We start from the raw sequence: 21,298 nt of genomic DNA on the forward strand, positions 1-21,298 counted from the left end.
ACTTCCAGTGTTTGTATCTGGCATTTTCTTGCCTAATTGCGGGATCCCTCGTATGGTATAAATTCACATCTGGCTTCTCCTTTTTTTTTTTAATTTTTTTTTTTCTTTTCAGATTTTCTATATTGAAGTGAAAACTACCTAACATGTAGCAGATGACTTTCTTCAATCTTGTCCATCTCTCTACATGGATATTAAGCTATTCTTTATTTTTTTTTCAGTGCCTAAATTTCACCTCTTGCTGGATTCCTGTCGGATTCCATCACAGCCAGAAGCGTTCCTAAATAGATGGTGCTTTTGAAAAAGTAATTTAACTGTTTCCTTTTTGCAGGACGGTCCCTATGTGCAGTATATTTGAATCAAACCATCTTTGAGGTGGTAAGTGTGCCCTTCATACATTTTCATCGGGCTATTTTCAGCCGTTTCAATTCTTTACAAACTTGCCAATGGAAATGCTTTAGAACCAACCATCGTAAAGGTCTTGCCGCAGCATTCAAATTACCATCACCTCGTTTTGGGGTTCACTAGTGTCTGTTATTAATGAGCGCCTACAGCTCTGTTTTTTCTGGGTTCTGTAAGAATGTTGAAACTACAGATGTAGCCCGATTTTTTACTTGACTCGGGGACGCAGCAGAAAAAGTGTGTAGCCTCTGTTATGGAATAAACGCGTAGAAGGTCACATTTGCTGTGGTTGGGTGGGAGAGCAGGACTGAGTGCGGTTCTGAACTACAAATGATTGTGGTGAAAAGCGGGAAGGAAAATAAAACTCAATATATGCAGAATAATGCAAAATTACATTGTTTTGCATTGTTTCATTTACTCTTTTTTTTGTTCTAATTTTTTGTCCTTTCTGTCAATTTTCTCTCTTTTTTTATTGTATCAATAATGGCAAAGTCCTTCCGGCGCCCAAGAGCATTGTAGGTCTGGAATTCCAGTCTTAGGCCGCAAGCAAACCCTTTCTATCACATATAACTAATTTTCTACGCTGCTAGAGGGGCCCGTAATATCTTGTATATAGGCAGGCAATAAAGTAAATCAGTCATTTTTCCATGACAAAGTTGGCACCGGGGACTATTTGCTGCTGGATGTTTTGCCAAGCAGGCAAGTTAACTTTAAAGGCTTTAGCTGTGTAGGGGGTTGATAGTTGTTTTTAGGTTGGGGTAAGGGGTTAAGGTTTTTAGGGTAGCGTTAGTATTGGGGTGTTAGGAAAAGGGGTAAGGTTGGAGGCTTTCCTTGGTGAAATTGAACAGTCCAACACTGTACACACACACACACACACACACACACACACACGTGGGCTCTGGAGCTGGACGTTATTAATTTTAACTTTGGGGACTCCCTGCTTCCCAAGATGCATACCTCCTGAAAGTGCTACCAGTTCCTTATGCAGGCTCGTGTCACTGGCCAAAAACCTCCACATGCTTCACCCAGCTTGGGATGCTACCGGCGGCATCTATAGTACGGAGATATGAATCCTAGAAAGCGGGGCTCCCCGGAGCTGCAATGAAGGCTCCGGAGACTCACTACTTTATACCTAGACGGAAACATTCACTGTAGGCGACACCACACTTCTTTTTAAACTTGGCATTTACAACTCCTAGTTTGTTGGAAGAGCAAGACAACAGCAGGGTGCGGTCACACAGAACGTTAGGTGGGTTACATCTGAAGGGAATTCTTAAGTGTTCTGTAATGGGCCATTTTAATGATGGAGACCCTTAAAATATCCTATTTGCTTTTGCTCACCTCTTAAATTATTCTGGGGGAAAGAAACACGCATTACTGATCACCAACAAATATTTATTTCATATTCCTTAGGAAGTAAAACATTGGTTTTCAGGGTTTTTATATAACAAGTTGAGAGGGACACAAAATATAATTACATTTCACACTTGTTAATATGGGTGAGTAGATTTCCTTTTTGTTACAAGATTTTATTATCTTTCACAAACATGAGGAAAAAGTCAAACTGCGTTCAATTGCTACAAATATAGAGGTTTTAAAGTGATGGCACATTTCCTTGTTTAGAAAACTGGGTGTGTTGAAGTGTGTGAAATTAATTCTGTTTGCTCTGGAAACCTAGCCCATGAATTTCAATGATAACTGTTGCCCTGGTTAATGTGCTCCTCTCCAAGCCCTCCCTCCATGAAATGATTGCAATGGGACGTTCTGTGAGGAGTCTGTCTGGGTTCCCCAGCCTTTCTTTACACTGTGTGTGAAATCACTCATGTTAAAGGTGCAATCTCACCTAGTCAACAGTTGCATTTTGTAGGTGCCTCTGAATGGGGAAGAGTTTTTCAATCAAGTTTGTTTTTCCCCCCTTATCCATGTCCTTTATCAGGGAACCAATACAGATACGGGGAGAGAGGGGGGGTTCTCTGGCTGTACAAGCACTTGGTGGTCACACAAAGGGAGTAGCCAGAGGACGTAAAACCCCCTCCCAAGTATAAGTAAAAAAAAATAATAATAATTAAATACTTCTAGGTGTCAATTACCCAGGTGAGACCCCTTAAACATGTCACTGGCATTAGTTTTATTTGGTTCTATGAGAGATTGCCCCTTTAAAAGACTATTTGAATTCAACTATGAACATGACTTGGAGAATAAAGAATTTCAACCTTCTCGTATATTGTGTTCTAGTTGTATGGTGCTTTATTTAGTTCTATATATAATAGAACTTCGGCATTCAGAACACAGCCTTTGATGTTACCAGGTTGTGTGTTGTCCCTAATTATACTTGCAGGTGTACAGTTTCTAAAAGGGGCATTCTCACTCAGGGCCAAGTAAACTAATGGCAGTGTTCTGTTCAATTTGGAAGTGTGATTGACACTTTAAACAAAAATAATGATCAGATGAGCAGAAGTATTTTAAATGGTCTTAATGTTTCCATTGTAACCAAATGCTTCAGAGGGTTCTACAAAGTTTATCTACCTTTAGTGATGATACTAAGATGCTGTATACAGGGAAAGTAATACACACTATTTTGTGTAAATTAAATGTGCTACCCTTACTGACCCCCCCCCTCTCCCCCCCTCCCCCCCTCTGCTGTTTGGCTATTAAGTATCAGATGGGATTAGAATGGGGAACTGTGACCTGCCAAGACATATAGACACCAATCACTTTTGTGTTAAATGAGGTTACAAATGTACTGAGTGGTCTAATGAGGTCACTAATAACTGGGGTGTACTAAAGGTGCTCGAGAGGGACTCGGTGAGTAAAGACACTGACCCTGTAAACAATGACACTGAGTTTGAATCCGGGGAACCGAGATCAAATCCCGGTGTCCGCGCCTTGTGACCTTGGTTAAGTCACTGTATCTCCCTGTGCCTCAGGCCCCAAAATCATAGTGTAAGCTCATCTGGGCAGGCACGGTCTGTTTAAAAAAAAAAAAAAGTGTTGGTGCCCACATGCCTGCTCCCCCCCCCCCCCCCCCCCACCTTGCCTTTTCTCCGGCATTAGCGGCGTCATTTGGCAACGTGTTGTTGGAAGCCGCCGGAGAGAAGGTAAGACATACAGTGCATTGCCCCGGCATTTTAATGTTGTGGGGACGAATGCAGGGCCTCTGTGAGCAGCGCGACCCCCCCAGAAAATGTTGCACACCCCTGCACTATACTGTAATTGTGAAGCGCTTTGAGTCCCATTGGGAGATGAGCACTATATGAAATCAAAGTAGTTATTTATTATGTAGTCTTGCAGGAGTCTGCCTTCCCTGAATTAGCACAAACCTGGTCATTCCCCTTTTCATATATTTGAAATGGCATCACAAAGGTTTGTGTAAAAGAAATGGAACCTAAAAGACAGAAAATTGAATACGTCTAAAATATTACTAATCTAGAAAAAAAATGGGGTTAAAAGTAATCCATCAAAATAACCTAATCACAAACTTAATTTAAATCCACACAAAAAGTCACCATACTTTCTTTGCAGATATCAATTGGAGACGGGAATCTCATCTGTATATTAAATGTTAACCTTCAAAGGTAGGAGACCAGCTTATGGAGGCAGTGACCCAGGGCTGAATACTCGTGTGCTTTGAGATGATATGGTTGATTTAGAATTCTAAATTCATGGCAATACCATTCCAATTGTGTAGGGGTTGTGTAGGGGATGTGTAGGGGGTGTCCTAACACTGGCTGGTTGGGAAAAACAGATTACCCAAATGTAGACTTGCAGCAGGAGGAGTGAGAATGAAAGGACAGCCAAGGATCAGAAAGGTGTTTTTTTTTGTTTTTGTTTTTTTTTGCGCTTTGATCTCTATTACAAGGTTGCAAATACACAGGAAAAATGTGCAGTAGAAGCTGCAACCAGAGAATGCTTCACTGCTGACATTAATAATCGGACGTGGCCCTACTGTTTGAAACCTTGTTTTACAGCTTGTTTGAAAGATGCCAACTCTTTGTAAGAAGAGCAATAGTTGTATAATTTTACTGGTCTAAATCTTTATAGTAATTCCTGATTATGGTGATCCCTTTTCTAACTTTGCAGAATTGAGATCTACTAATGGTCCCATGAAACTCCAATCTGACAGCCCAAATTCAAGATAGTAACCTTAACAGAAAAAGCTACCGCCCTCCATTATATTTTCAGCTTTTCTTTGTTTCTTTGATAGAATATATAGAGTAAATATTTCGTTTTGTACACATGTTGCCCCCCTGTTTAATACTTTGTGAAGCAGCTCTCAGGACTGGAAAATAAATCTGTTCTAGTCCCAAGTGAATGGGATGGAAATCTTCACCACCATAGGGAAACCCCTTCCCAGTGTACTGAATAATAGTCTTTGAGGCTACATTTAAATAAGTAGCCTGCCAAGAGTGTCATTTATGATGTTTGCCTAGCAACTATGCGTGCCAGTAGGCACTTTTAATGGAAATCTATGATCCAATTAATTAATCAGTCTTCATTAATGAAACACAATACACGAACAAAGAAGATCTTTTACTTGATACCAAAACACAAAAGCATTTTCTTGTTTGGTTTTGTTCATTGCCATCTAAGAACTGCAGGTGAAATTTAACAGCAAAGTGGGTAAATATTACATCCGTATCACATTTTGAAATTTCACAAAGATACAAATAATTGATTTACTTACAAGCTGTACTTCACAGTATAGTACGTTCTAAGACCTAGATCTTTCACTGTTTTAACATACACTGAGGTTCCAATGTGCAAGGAAAATGCATAACAAATTCTACAAAGTGCTGGATTTTTAAAATCAGTATTTTACACGTACTTTGTAAAATACGTATAGTTTTCTAATTGGTTTCAAAGCAGTCGTTCAACTTTGGAGAGCAGAGGTAAGGCTAAAAATGGCTCTCTTGAAAAGAGCAAGCTGCAATGTATAATGGTGATGAATATCTCCATACACAATAACCCTTGAGGCTCTGTCCCATGCAGGCAATCAAAAACAAATCCTTTTTTTTTTTGTACAAGTTGAATTTTTGTTATTTATCCAATGGGACAATATTTTCTGTGTGTTTAAAAGTTGGCTGAGCGTCATTACCCAGTTTTCTGCCAGTGGTGCCTGGTTACATAATGCACTGCAGGCTTTGCTAGCAGAGAAGGGGTTAAAGGGAGCCGGCGGTTGTAAATATTGCCAGGAGACAAGTTGTTGAGGGGCCTTTTACAAGTCACTGGGTATAGTCATACTCATTTCTACTTTATACTGCTGCTGCATGTTATTTTCAGACAGGGGCCTGAACACGAACTGCTACTTCTACTAATCACTCGCGCTGTTACACATCAGTATTGGTTGCTGGCCGACATATATAGATAGATTTATATATCTATATATATATCGGTATATACACACTCTTCTTAAACATGCTCATTGAGTGATCCATGCGACAGTGAAGGATTCACTATTGATAGACTATTGGTAAATGCGTTCCTGGAACACCTACAGCACGTACAGTTCGGGTAGCAGGATTTTGGATGCTTTAAATCCTCTCTTGTAAAACCCATCATCCCGTTCTGATGACCAGCGAGAATACACGGGCTACATCACGCTACACTGGGTGGTCCCACAGCAATCTTTGAGGATAGCCATTCCCGTTTTTGTTATGGAAGGTTTAGTTGGTGGAAGTTCTGCTTTCTTCTCTGGTGCACTATCTGTGGATTGTCAATAAGACATGTTAAAAGGAGCAATTCATAAGCTTTTTTTATTTATCCATTTTTAACACAGGATTGAAGCAGGGGGTTTCTGGAGCTGAGTCCCATTCATTTCTGCTCTTGGGACCACCCTGCTTCCGGGAGATAGAGACCTCAGAAGGGGGTGGTGGTATCGCAGCAAAGTTTAAAGCCCCCACGTGACGTGGGCTAATAGGAAGCCGAACCTGATGATGTCGCGGTTTCCTATTGGCCCGTCGGATGCGGGAGCTTGGAAAAGTGTGTATTACATGATCCCTGCTAGCCGAGTGGAGCAGCTACCGGCACCCCCTACAGGAAGTCTATTTCTGGAAGCAGGGGGTCCCCGGAGCTGAAATGAATGAGGTTCAGCTTCAAAGACCCCCTTCTCTAATTCTATGTAAAAAAGAACAAAATCGCCAGCTTGAATTGACATTGTTCAGCTATAAGATGTGGTTGAGGTGTGATGGTTTTAGGGATGACCGTGTTTCATGTAGGAGAGCAGGAGCCCGAAGCTTCATATCCTGAGTAATAGAATTGTGTGATTGTTTAAATTTTAGAATGATTCGGGGGGGTTTTCTATTCCTCATGCACCCCTTCATATTTATTGTCTAAACTAAATTGGGCCGCCTGACCCTTATAAGGGTTCTATGTAAAAATGGATTTCAGGCAAAAGGTGACACATTGTGAGCTCATTTACATGTTATTTCCCAGAATTCCAGTGGAAGCACTGTATGCTAGGTGACAATGGTGAAAGGCAGGGTTACAGACCTGCCTAAGACATGTGAATGTGCTCACAAGTCATATTCTTTATTGGAGATTATATATATATAGATAGATATAGATATAGATAGATCCTCCCTAAATGGGGTTACCAAGTTGCTGTGAGGAGTAAATAGTGGGATAGTGTGTGTTGGGCCCCACCCTGTGTGTTACCATGCGAATACTGATCTCTGAAGGGATATAAAAGATAGGGGGAAGGGTCTGGAAGTCGGGTTCCCGGAGGACAAGAGGAGAGGAGCCTGGTGTAGAGTAGATAGGGATAATTAGAAAGTAATAGCGCAGACCAGGCCCCCCTACTTTATTATGTTGTAGATGGGGACTGTGCCCCTCTAAGGTAGAATTGTGGCAGAGGTTACACTGGTTTGTTTGCTGCACATTTACCGACCTATTTTGCCGGCCAATATCTGCATCATTTATCACTAAAGCCTAAGCCCTACTGCGTGCACAATGATCCCACACAACATTTCATCAGTGTCTACTGCTCCCCAAACACTTACTGGCAACCGGCCTTGTTACTTTGTCAAGGGGTTTTAATTTGATGCGTAGGAAATCAGCAATTTCCTTGTCTTCTTCTTGTTCCCTGGGAGCAGAAAAGGAAACCGTGTGAGATACACAATCTGAAAAAGAATGAATCCTGCGAGCAAACAGTATTTATAAATGCAGAATGCCTTTGAAGCCAATCCAACCTAAGTAGTTTGCATAACTGTTGATTTACTTAAAGTTAATATTGTGGAAGGTGTTGCATGGATACATTCTGAAATCCTTGCGTCAATATCATGCCTGGCTAATAACTATATTTAGAGAGAAGAACCTTACTCTAACTCTTAGAAAGTTAGTATGGAGAGGTGGGTGCTACCTGGGATATAGTCAGAGAACGGTCACAAACGTGTACTACAGCGTACATGGAGCCCCGAGCTCCCGTAGTGGGACACACCATCACAAGGATTATATATGGATTATATATGTATAATAAATACAAGACAAATCTAACTGGTGCTTCTCAAACAAAGATATAAAAAGGGGGTGGTCATCTCCAAATTTATGATGGTAGCTAGATATTGAGCGTCTGTAACCCACCACAATACTTACCTTAATCTCTCCACCTCTGCGTCATCTACCAGGAAATCCCTTTTCTGCACCAGTTTCTGAATCTTCTGGATGAGCTCCTCTTCTCTCTGCTTCTGATGGCTCCTTTTATCCTTCTCTGCAACACAATGCAGCAGAGTGAGAATGTACGGTGTGTGGTGTAATGCAGGGGTGCTCAACTCCAGTCCTCACGCTCCCCCCTCTCAAATAGGTCAGGTTATCAGGATATCCCTGCTTCAGCACAGGTGGCTTAATCAGAAGCTCAGTCGAAGACTGATTGAGCCACCTGTGCTGAAGCTGAGAGGGGGCTTGAGGACTGCTGTTGAGCATCCCTGGTGTAATGGTTACATAGTTACATAGTAGATGAGGTTGCAAAAATGACACATCCTTTGGGTTCAACCTGTGTTTTCATTTTCTTCCTTTATTTGTATTTATAGTGATCCAGAGGAAGGGAAACAAACCTCCCAATGAAACACGAGCCAATAAGGTCTCCCACGGGGAACAATAAATGTCTTCCCAAGTCCAGTGATAGCTAACTTGACATTTGCATTTCCAAAAATCACATCACACCAAAAATTAGAGTGTAAACTCTTCTGGGGCTGTACCACATTCATTTCAGCCCATGCTTCATACATATGTGAAAGGAAAGGTGGCAGCATAGGGGGTACCTCTGACATGTTTTGCACTCTTGGCGTGTTGTCAAAGAGTGCCAAGAGCGCAAAACGCATCAGAGGAACCCCCTATGCCGCCCTCCATGCTGACGCATTTCGCGCTCTTTGACAATGCGCCAATAGCGCGAAATGCATCAGAGGTACCACCTATGCCGCCCTCCATGCTGTCACCTTTGTTCTAATAAAGTATTTTTAATCTTTTGGCTCGTGCATAGCCCCCTCATTTGACTGCAGTGCTCCGTTTTTTTCCTCATTGGATTTTCTCTATCTGCAGCTATCAACCGGAAGCACGCAAAGGAGACTGGCCCTCATGTGAGTAGCATACCAGTTATTTCATATTTACTCTGGCATGTATACTATATGTCCGCTCTAGGGATTACACCCTGCATTAGAGGAGAACCAGTCAACATTGCCCATATAGGTAATTTTTGGCTCCATTAGCCCCACTTGCATGGGTTTGTGTATACATCACAACATGTATAACAGATGACTCATCTGTATTCCTCTTACTCACAAACTCAGTGGTCCGTCCCATTCACTCATCACAGCTTCAGTCCAAATGCTGTCATTGATCACTGCTCAGTGGCACTGGCTTCCTGAACTTTGTTCTACTTCTCTTTTTAACCCGTGTATGTTAGCAAACCAACTAATGAACGTGTTTTTCACCATAGAAAATTAACCGTTCCATCCATAAATATTGCTCCTTCCTTTAATAAATATCCAATAAGTAAAAAAAAAAATCTATAGGTAGGCAGAGAAGGAAGAAGAAAATAATAATGAACCCTGAGTCTCTCCAGCCACATTTAAGGCCTTTCTTAAAACACGACTCTTTAATGAAGCACATGCGTAGCTCCATGGCTGATACTCTACACCTCATATGCACGGACCTTGGCCCCTTCCAAGCACACTTACCAGAACACCTTCCTACAGTCTCTGTACGTTCTTCCTACATAGCACTTAGATTGCAAGCTCTTCGGGGCAGGGACTCCATTTTCCTAATGTTACTTTCATGTCTGACGCGCTGATTCCCATTATATGTTAAATTATTATGTCACGTGTATTACTGCTGCGAAGCGCTATGTACATAGGTGCCGCTATATAAATAAAGATATACATACATGCAATTTTGCCAGCTACTATGAGCTCGCATATGCCCTGCCTATAAATTCCTACCATTAACCCTATACTAAAGAACATTCTGAATGCAATTAACTTAGTGAATATGGAGCTAAAGAAAAATGCAAAAATACCACACATTGCTGTTTTGGTTAATATTATGCTGTTTTCACTGATTTAACGCTGCTAAGTGAATTTGGGGTAAAATCCCTGTAGACATCAAACAGTGAGACAGACATATCAATATAATATTTCAGAATTATTATTATAATGGCAATTATATGAATTGGCAATGCAATCACTACAAATGTATTATTACCTCACGGTAACACCATTTCTGTGTCTATTACGACATGCTATGTGACTTATCTATTAAAGCCCCAGCTCTTCCACACGGGGACAAATCGATGCATAAACGTCCCTAGATTTCTCAGATTAAAGAAAAAGTCCAATGAAAAGCATGGCGATTTTGTATGCGATAAACCCGAGGCATTATTGCTAGTTTTAATACCTAACCCACTTCCCTTATAATTGTGCTTGTAAATACTCTTTCTTTTCCTTTTCCCAGCCCCATTTCATTTTGTGGTGTGTTTTTGTGTGTCAGCTTGCAACCCAAGTTAAATCACTAACTCTTGGTGAAACTAGATGGAAATTGTGACCGCAGTCCGTACAGAATCAAATCAAGAATCCCTCCACGGCATTGACGCATTAAAAAGAAATATTAAGTGCTGCTATAAATTCATATCAGCGGGGAGTCTTTGGAGGCTTATCGGGATATCCAGAGGCTATTACTGTTCTCTGCCTCACAAACTTTTAATATATACACAATTACACAGTATTGCTACATGAAACAAAACCCCGATACGCCAGCTTTATTTTTCAAGTCGACGTAGTGAAAAGCACATTGAAATGTGTGGGATGATGTTTGCCTCTGGCTTTATTTTTTGTATTCCTTATACATTTGGCGTTAGTACATTGGTTTTCTTAGCTGCTGAAGGGTGTCCTCTGTAATCCTGGGGAATTTGCACCCGCCTCTCTCAGAAGCAGGGATACCTATTGAAGAGGGGAGTTTGCTAATCACTGGCAGATTGCTGCAGAATGGAACATGAAGTCCTTCTGAACGCTGCTATCATTTCTTTAGTAGTGAGGAGCTCAGGATGTTCAGGACGTTGCTAATCATTTTGACATTTTCAAGAGCTTACCCTTTCCGCTGCGAAAAAAAAAACCCTTCGTGCATTTATGTCAATATTTCTACAAAACGGAGCACCGAGGGCTTCTCAAAGAAGGAAGCGCTCAATAAAAGAGACCCTTTTAACATAAATCCCCTTCTCTTTCAAATAAAAGAAAAACTACAGCTCAACCCCGTTATAACGCGATCCGTTACAGCGCGAATCCGCTTATAACGCGATGCGTGGCTCCCAATTTTCGTATTAATGAATACTTTACAACACAATTATTGGTATCTTAAATACTTTATTGTACAATGCATACAATTGTACATTATTTCTAACGCGATCCGCTTATAGCGCGATGTGATTCTTTGGACCCCAAGCACAACGTTATAAGGGGGTTGAGCTGTACATTGTTGTAAAGCAAAAAAATGACTGTATACCCTCACATTTTAATCACTGTATAGGGTATGTGCAATATGGTTTCTCCTCCTTGGATGGGAGGAAGAAGTTAGGGAGGATATTTGATGCTGATCTGCCCTATATTTGACGGAGTTTTGCATTCATTCGCATCTGTCCGACGGTTACAGATTGCCAGTCACAGCTGCAGTCTGGAAATGACCAGCCTTTGGAATGAATGAGGTGACACAGCTGACTGAGAAAACATCAACAAGACGTTTCTCATAGCGTCTTCATTACTTACATTTGGGGCTGTGCAGGGGTGGCCAATGCCAGTCCTCGACGGCCACCAACAGGTCAGGTTTTAAGGATACCCAAGGTTCAGCACAGGTGGCTCAGTCGAAGACTGAGCAACTGATTGAGCCACCAGTGCTGAAGCAGGGACTGATTGAGCCATCTGTGCTGAAGCAGGGATAGTCTTAAAACCTGACCTGTTGGCCACTCCTAGTATAACTGTTGTACTCAAATATAACCACTGAATTTGGGATCCAGCCCCCAAGAATTGAGATTGACGAGATTTGGGGGTTGTAGAAGAACAAGGGATGATTTGGGATGAGAGAGCACTGAAGTCTAGCCTGCCAAATGCTAAAAAATCAGTGAGACTGGCTCTAGCTCACCGAGACTCATTCAAATCAATGAGAGTTTTACATGTCTGCAAAAGATTTATTCAAAATGGAAAAACTTGCCAAAGATTTGCCTAGTACAATACGTAACTGAACACATATTTGGCACGGCTAGTGGTGAACTAAGGTTATTTGTGACAATCTCCAGGCGACAAAAGGAACAGCACTGAAAACCTCCCACTTAAAAAATAATAATAATAATTCTGGATTGGTTTTAAATAATAGGAAGTTTGTGAACACTCCCCTATCTGCTTTTGCTCTCCACAGATAATTGTACTAAACAGATGAGGTGTAACTCACTGGTTATACAAGTATGTGTTTTGTAAAACTCTACTGAAGCGCACTGATTTATAGGCTTAGGCACGTTCTATAGTGCTGGGCGTGCGCTGCGCCGGGCGCGTGCTGCGCCGTGCGCGCGCGGATTTTTAGTTGGCTGACGTTAGTCTGCCTTTCTATAGATGTGCCGCGCGCATAGCAGGGAGAGGGGAGCCGACAGACAGCGGCGAAGATGAAGAAATTAATCTTTTCGCGACGCTGACTGCGCTCAAGTGTGTGTTTGTGTGTGTGTGTGTGTGTGTGTGTGTGTGTGTGTGTGTGGGAGGGGGAGTAGCCCAATTCTCTGGAAGAAACCCTTGTGATACCTTTATACCTCATTATCCGAACTGTCAAGACTCAATCCCTCAGAAAGATTGTTTACCAGGATTATGCTGGTCTCCATTCACACACTACTTTGCTAATGTATATTGAGCAATGTTCATTACTACATAGCCCCATTTAGGTATTATATCTCTACTGTATTTGAAATGATCACCCAGTTTCTGTGCCTTCAGTTTTATTTTGTCTTGCACTTTGTTTCAGTTGGCAATAGTATCCTGGAATGAAAGGAAGGTTTGCCAAATCTCACTGTTACGTTGTAAACTCAGTAAAAGAGCTATGTTGACTTAAAAATATATAGTCTGGTAACCATGGGTCATGTATTAAGAGTACATTGACATTACAATCTGTTTATTATATGCATAATTTAACTCAGTTTGAAGGAGTGATCACTAAACACGCAGCTTATGAAATGCATTCTGTTTCTTAGCTACAGCAGATAAACAAGTACTTGAAGCATAGAAACAATGAAATGTAATACTATTGCCCGCTTTTGTTTAAGGGTATGCTCCTTATCTACAAAGACTTGTTTGCTCGGTTATTCTGCAGTGAATTAGAAGTGTGATTGTCTAGGAGAGACAAGTTGTCTCCAATTGTTTGACGCTGTAATGGGTGTGCAGCTGCCTAAATCAGGTTCTAATGTATCAGGCAGGTGTAGCAAAATATGCAAAAGAGAATAACATATATAGTGCAGATGGTAAACACTGTGCAGATAGATGTAATCTATAGAATAGAACTCACATAGATCGCAGAAAATATCACGTGTCAGAGATCCTTCTCTCTCTGACTGGAGCCCTTTGAATGGTAACAGGGAAATCCCTCAAGGCACGGATATGTATGGATAAGAAGAAAAGCCACAATAGTGCATACTATTCCAATATTGTATTAATCAGACAAATAACACGAGTATATTACACTCACATTCGCCATGTACAAATCAGGTGGAGGAGAGAACCGCAGCTCGTTATATGGTGGTGCAGGTATAGGCAGCTTCACAGCATTCAGGATTCTCTTCCGCGTATGTCACAGCCGTCGCGTCACTTCCGCTGTCGCGTCACGGCTGAGGGCGGAAGTTCCCAATGGAAGAGACCTTAGACCGAATTCTGCCAGTCCTTCAGAGCTTGTTCCCTCACTGTAAACTCTACGCGTTTCGCCAGATGCTTCGTCAGCCGTGACGCGACAGCGGAAGTGACGCGACGGCTGTGACATACGCGGAAGAGAATCCTGAATGCTGTGAAGCTGCCTATACCTGCACCACCATATAACGAGCTGCGGTTCTCTCCTCCACCTGATTTGTACATGGCGAATGTGAGTGTAATATACTCGTGTTATTTGTCTGATTAATACAATATTGGAATAGTATGCACTATTGTGGCTTTTCTTCTTATCCATACATATCCGTGCCTTGAGGGATTTCCCTGTTACCATTCAAAGGGCTCCAGTCAGAGAGAGAAGGATCTCTGACACGTGACATTTTCTGCGATCTATGTGAGTTCTATTCTATAGATTGCATCTATCTGCACAGTGTTTACCATCTGCACTATATATGTTATTCTCTTTTGCATATTTTGCTACACCTGCCTGCGCTCCTCCTCATCTCCAAGAAACAATCTACCCTTCTGGGACCCGGAACTGTCCCATCAGAGGAAGTTGAGCTGCTCTTTACACTTATATATTTATTCACCACTGGTGTTATATTGTGTGATATTAGTTGTATTCCCAACAACATTATTGGTTCACTTGGGAGCGCCCAATCCACTTCCCACCCCTCCCCTTCCCCTTCCCTCACATCCCCTTGTTTTGCATTCTAATGTATCAGGTTGTTGATATATATAGCAGGGTGCGCAAAATGTCCTTCCCTGTCTCATCTCCCCACCACTCTGCATGGCTTCGGTGTCAAATGACGCAGCAGGGTCATGTGATGTCACTGTGCCATTTACGCCAGGTTTCCATGGAGACGCGTTTCTGGAAGGCAAGGTAAGTAAAGTTATAGAGGCCTCGCGCAATCCCCGGCATTTATTTGAAATGCCTTCGGGGAAGCGCGTGGTCTCTAACAGCCGTGCCCCCCCCTGAAATCTCACGCCCCCCACTTTGCGCACCCCTGATATATAGGGGGGTGGAAAACTTCAGTCCTCAAGGGTCACCAACAGGTCAAGTTTTGAGGAGATCCCTGATTCAGCACCAGTGGCTGAATCCGTGGCTCAGTCTTCGAGATTTACAGAGCACATACACACTCTCTCTAGGTGACCCTTGTCATATCTTTGGGTTCAAATAACCCCTCTATGCTGACACCGCTCCAATACACTTTTCAACCCCAGACCTTGCACTCGCTGTTCAGACAAGTCAGGAATGTCCTCCTGGATGGCCCTCTGCCGACTCACACTAAGGGGCCTATGCAGAGAGCAGCGGTAGAAATAATTGGAGAGTTTTAGAAAAACTAGATTTAATGGAGAGTTTTTATCTCCATATGCAGAAATGGGCGAAATTCGCAATTTCTGGCATGAAAGCGTGTGGAAAGATGCGCGCTGCTGAAAGGGGAAAAAAAAAATCGCGCATTTTTTTTTTTCCCCTATGACCGGCGAGCTCCTGCTTCTTGCCAACTTTAGTTGGCGGAGCAAATTGAAGAAAATCGCGCCAACAGCCACTAGATGGCGTTCGCGCCTTTCTGAATTTGGACATTTTTAAAGCTGGCGAGATGTAGGTTCTTGCCAGCCGCGCGGCGAGATTTACAAATAGAAAAAAAAAAATGGCGCGTTTTTCCTACCTCGCCATTTTCAGCTGTTTTTTGCGCGATTTTCTCCGAAAAATGGCGAGATTATATATAGCGCTGCTCTCTGCATTAGGCCCTTAATGATTTAGATGGAACTCCTCATACTTGCTCCCAAGCTTGGCTCTATTGCTTCCTTCTCCATTACTATTTGCAGCTCTCTCGGACTCCCAGTATCACAAGCATGCTGCCTGGATGTCACATTTGACTCCCTCCTCACATTCAAACTGTCATAGAAACACAGAATGTGACAGCAGATCAGAGCCCACCTGGTTTGCCTGCTTTCCTATCTGCTGTAAATCCTTAGACCCTACTTGATGCTTGGCTTTCTTTCGTATGTTTGATTTCCCTTACTCTATTGGCCCTTACCACCTCTGTCCCTAAAACCATTTACAGTACAATTTTTACCTCCCTAACATTGCGAAGATACGCTCTTTCCTTCATCGCTCTAATACTAAAACTCTAACTCATTCTCTCCCTTTTTCATTGGTGTAACCTCCTGCTGCCCGGCCTTCCTGCCTCTCACCTGTCTCCCCTACAATCTATCCTAAACGCTGCTGCCAGAATCACTCTACTCTTTCCTAAATCTGTCTCTGTTTCTCTCCTGCTGAACTCGCTCTCCTGGCTTCCCATTAAGTTCTGTATTACTCCTTCTCTCTGTTAAGGCTATACTGTACACTCCTCGGACCCTCTTTATATCGCAGCCTTAATTTCACACTATTTCCATGCTCACCTCTTGCGTTCCGCTCAAGGATGTCTTCTCTCTACCCCTTTTGTACCTAAAGCCCTCTGCTGCCTAAAACCTTTCTCGCTGACCGCTCCACACCTCTGGAATACCCTTCCCCTCAATATCCTCCAAGCACCTTCTCTCTTCTCCTTCAAGGCCTCTCTCAAAACTTGCCCCTTGCATACGTAATCACCCCTTGTATATGCACTTACAATAACACTCTCGTTCTTTCCCTGTAAGTTCTCCCTACACAACACTTACATTGTAATCTCTTTGGGGCATGAACTCCTTTACCTTCAACTCCAGTCCTCAAGGGCCACCAACAGGTCAGGTTTTAAGGATATCCCTGCTTCAGCACAGGCGGCGGCTCAATCAGTAGCTCAGTCAATAACCCCCCCTTCATCTCTCTCCCCCCCCTTCATCTCTCCCCCCCTTCATCCCTCTTCCCCCTTCATATCTCCTCCCCCCCCTTCATATCTCCTCCCCCCCTTCATCTCTCCCCCCCCCATTCCTCTGCCTTCCCCTATTTCTTCTCTCTCTCTCTCTCTCTCTCTCTCTCTTCTCTCTCCCTCCTTCTCTCCCCATCTCCCCCATTCTTCTCCCCCCCTGCCCCCTTCCTATCTCCCCCCTGCCCCCCTTCCTATCTCCCCCCTGCCCCCCTTCCTATCTCCCCCCTGCCCCCCTTCCTATCTCCCCCCTGCCCCCCTTTCTATCTCTCCCCCTGCCCCCCTTTCTATCTCTCCCCCTGCCCCCTTTCTATCTCTCCCCCTGCCCCCCTTCCTATCTCTCCCCCTGCCCCCCTTCCTATCTCTCCCCCTGCCCCCTTCCTATCTCTCCCCCTGCCCCCCCTTCCTCTCTCCCCCTGCCCCCCCTTCCTCTCTCCCCCTGCCCCCCCTTCCTCTCTCCCCCTGCCCCCTTCCTATCTCCCCCCTGCCCCCCTTTCTATCTCTCCCCCTGCCCCCCTTCCTATCTCTCCCCCTGCCCCCCCTTCCTCTCTCCCCCTGCCCCCCCTTCCTCTCCCCCTGCCCCCCCTTCCTCTCTCCCCCTGCCCCCCCTTCCTCTCTCCCCCTGCCCCCCCTTCCTTTCTCCCCCTGCCCCCTTCCTATCTCCCCCCTGCCCCCCTTTCTATCTCTCCCCCTGCCCCCCTTCCTATCTCTCCCCCTGCCCCCCGTCCTATCTCTCCCCCTGCCCCCCCTTCCTATCTCTCCCCCTGCCCCCCCTTCCTATCTCTCCCCCTGCCCCCCCTTCCTATCTCTCCCCCTGCCCCCCCTTCCTATCTCTCCCCCTGCCCCCCCTTCCTCTCTCCCCCTGCCCCCCCTTCCTCTCTCCCCCTCTTCCCCCCCTTCCTCTCTCCCTTTCTCTCTCCCCCTCCCCCTCCCTAGCACTCCCCCTTCCTCTCTTCTCTCTTTCCCCCTTCCTTCCTCTCCCCCTCACTCCTCTCCCTCCCTTACACCTCTCCCTCCCCTCAGTAAAAGAGCAATGTTGAGCTATGTTGACTTAAAAATATATAAATATATACCTTACCCCTTTCTCTCTCTCTCCCCCCCTTTCTCTCTCTCTCCCTTTCCCCCCTTCTACTAAAACAATATCCAGTTAGTATAGATCATCTCACAAGTATACCATAAAGATGTTTGTTACATTTGTATAATTAGATCGTTTTAATGTAATTTTAATCAAAATGTCCCATCTGTGAGCTTGATACACAGTGTCCAAACACTAAAGAAAAACTGAGGTTTTTTTTGTTTTTAAAAGAAATAAGCCCACAGCTATCACTCTAACTAGCCTATTATAACTGGGCCCTTTCTAATTGTCTGTATTTTATGGCAAATCTAACCAATTACCTTGGACGGCTACTAAATTCTGCAGTTCTTGTTTCAGGCTCATAATTTCTTTGCACAGCTGAATATCGTCAATCCTGTTAAAAAAAAAAAAAAAAAGGAAAGATGAAAACATTAGGACAAATTACCTCGGTAATTCAGTTTATAGACTTGTCCTAACAAGACATGGAACAAAGAGAGACAATTGTTTCCTTGTCAATCACAAATCACCTTTACGACCCCGCGAGCATAATAAAAACCTCCCCCTAATCCTGGACATAGATCAAAGATGAGGAGATCACCAGTCACATACTGCAATGTCCAGTATACTGGAGCTGGTGAAAGTGAAGAAGGCGCCTCTGAAAGCACAGTTTATAGAACATATTAAGCTCTTCATAGTAAGAGTGTCAGCAATGCAGCTAGAAGTCCTTACATTATTTTTTTTTTTACATAGGTTTGAAGCAGGTGGTCTCCGGAGCTGAACCCCATTAATTTCAGCTCTGGACACCCCGTGCTTCTGGAGATACCTCCGTAGGGTGTGCCGGTCGCTGCTCCTGCTCGGGTAGCAGGGTTCATATAATGGCTGCTTTTCAAAGCTCGCAAGCCCTGCTGGCCAATCGGAAGCCGTGACGTCATCTGATGCGGCTTCCTGTTGACCCATGTGACGCGAGAGCTTTAAACTTCCAGGGGATACCGGCACCCCCTTCTGAGACATGTATCTCTGGAAGCAGGGGGTCCCCGGAGCTGAAATTAATGGGGTTCAGATGCAGAGACCCCCCCTGCTTCAATTCTATGTAACAACAATAAGAAAATAAAAATGGTTTGGATTGTCCTTTAACTCTTTGCTCTCAGAAAGCTAGCAGTACGTAGCGAACACAAAAGGGAACCACAAAGATTTCTCTTCGTTCCCTTCATTTTGGTGATCAGACAGATGGTTTCTTATGAAAAAGTAAAGCTAAAAATAAGTAATTTAAAATGTTCCCCCCACCCCAAGAATTTGTTAGCGTATCATAGGAAGCGCTATACAGGCAGTCCTCGGTTATCCGTTCTGGAAGTGGCGTTGGATAGTGAAACCGTTGTAAAGTGAGTCCCATGTTAATCAGTGGCGGTGAGCGTTGGATAACGCATTCCGGCATCGGATAATGCATTCCGGCGTCGAAAAACGACCCATAGGGCTGCATTGTAAAGCGTTGGATATGCCATTGGTTGTAAAGTGAAATACTGGATAGCGAGGACTACCTGTACACTATTTGTTCTGTAGTACAATATTCTGACGAGTAGTCAGGTTAGGCACTGCACTCATATATTTTCGCATTTTCAAAAAAAAAGCATGTATCCATCGCGGCAAGGAACAGGTTAACAACTCAGAATACCAGTCACTTCACAAAGTTTGTGGGTCTGACAGAGGTTCCTGTATCTGGAATTAATCTACCGGAAGTGACGCAGAGATCTGCGCGAGCGGCGTGAGATCGCTGAGATTCAGTCTCTCCCCGTCTTCTCTACTCAGAATTGTGTCTGATCTGCCGTCTTGTATCTTCGAGCGTGAGTGTGAGTGCGAACTTCGAGGTTGTTGCTTTATATAAATCTACTTTATTTCGACTATCTGCACTATTGTATTCCTCTCTTTTTTACTCTGATCTAACTAGTGCCAATTAGAGAGATAAAAAGTCTGATATTCAGTGGTCTTTGACTTGTTCCTTGCCGCGATGAATACATGCTCTTTTGTAAATTAGAAAAAATGTGAGTGTAATTCCGAACTTGACAACTCATCAGAATACCATGGGGGTACAGTATTACACTATTGTGTCTTTATTTCTCCTTTTCTCTGTACCTGCGCTCCCCAAGCTTTCTGAAGATCTCTACGTACAGTGTGGAAGAATTTGGGAACAAATTCTGAAAGGAATTCAGGAAGAGAAACTGGGGGAGGGGGGCGCGGCAATGACGTCACCTGGCAGGTTCGCTCTCATTGGCTGAACCGCCGGGGGGCGTTACTTAGCGCTCTGTCGCGAGCCCTGCTCGAGCAGGAGCAACTCTCGCCACAGCGCTGCGGCCCCCCCTCGCAGCGGGCCCGGCGTCATTGAGGGGAGGGCTCTCGTCCCTGCAGCGTCCGCCACAGCGGGCACTGCAGCAGCCAGCGGGGACCAGGCCTAAGGCCTGGGACATAGTAAACACTCTGGTGCTGTTGCTTGCTGCCGCTTGCTCTACCAGGAGCTTTTTGCTGTCCTGGCAGAGGAGACAGCAAGCGCGCTTGGGAAGCGGGTATCACTGTGTGTGTGTGTGTGTCACTTGGTAGCTGTCAGTGTGTGTGTCACTTTGAAGTGGTCTGTGTGTCACTGGGGAACGTGTGTGTGTGTGTGTGTGTGTGTGTGTGTGTGTGTGTGTGTGTGTGTGTGTGTGTGTGTGTGTGTGTGTGTGTGTGTGTGTGTGTGTGTGTGTGTGTGTGTGTGTGTAAACATTAAAACTGGGAGCAATGAAATGTACATGGCGGATATGGTCTAGAAATAAAGATAGATAAATATATTCACACACATCACACACACATCACACATACATCACGCGCACACACATTGCGCGCACACATTACGCACACATCGTGCCCGCGCACACATGCGCGCACACATGCGCGCACACATGCGCGCACACATGCGCGCACACATGCACGCACACATGCACGCACACGCACACGCACACGCACACATCCACATCGCGCACACATCGCGCACACCTCTGTGCTGCCTTTGTCTTGTCTGGTGGCTCTGTAGTTCAATGCCGGAGCGGCTGCAGCCCCATTGGATAGGAGCGGTCACATGACCGCTCCTCCGCTTCCACGAGCGGCAAATTTCAAACTTGCCTGTCTCGGGGAAGTTTCTCAGCCTCCGCACGTATCAGCAAGCATGCGGAGAGAGATACTATAGCCGCGCTGATTACAGATGCAGGGGCTTTGTGCATCTGTTCAGCGCGCCTGAGCGACGCTGATTTCACTATGTCCTGGGCCTAAGTCTATGAGTCAGCTGATGCTAAAACACAGCAAGACTGACTCTAAATTATTACAATCAGGGACAGTTGACATGTTGAGGTTTGCAATGGTTGAAAATCAATGGGTAAGTAATTTACGTGGCTGCTTATCTCACAGTAGGTATTCAGAGTGAGAAGTAAGACTGCTGATATCTGCTGTGCACAATGCAAAATCCACAATGGGATTACAGATGGAAGACGAGGAATAGCTTCAAATCTCGGGAAGAAGTAAACTTGATTCGTTATTATTATTGTTGTTGTTTATTTGTCAAGTGCCAACATGTTCTGCAGCAA

The 21,298-nt window shown here is 44.1% G+C and overlaps 1 protein-coding gene across 1 annotated transcript in view; it reads right to left on the reverse strand.

Moving 5' to 3' along the window:
- Positions 1-3,416: 3,416 nt before the first annotated feature.
- BMERB1 (bMERB domain containing 1) overlaps positions 3,417-21,298 on the reverse strand; it is a 105,962-nt gene continuing 88,080 nt past the window's right edge. Inside the window, 4 exon segments of the mRNA XM_075566119.1 lie at positions 3,417-6,102; positions 7,398-7,480; positions 7,990-8,104; positions 18,014-18,087. Of these exon segments, the coding sequence (XP_075422234.1) occupies positions 5,990-6,102; positions 7,398-7,480; positions 7,990-8,104; positions 18,014-18,087 (385 nt within the window). The 3' untranslated portion in view covers positions 3,417-5,989.

The sequence above is a fragment of the Ascaphus truei genome, chromosome 11 (assembly GCF_040206685.1).
Source record: "Ascaphus truei isolate aAscTru1 chromosome 11, aAscTru1.hap1, whole genome shotgun sequence".
Lineage (NCBI taxonomy): Eukaryota > Metazoa > Chordata > Amphibia > Anura > Ascaphidae > Ascaphus > Ascaphus truei.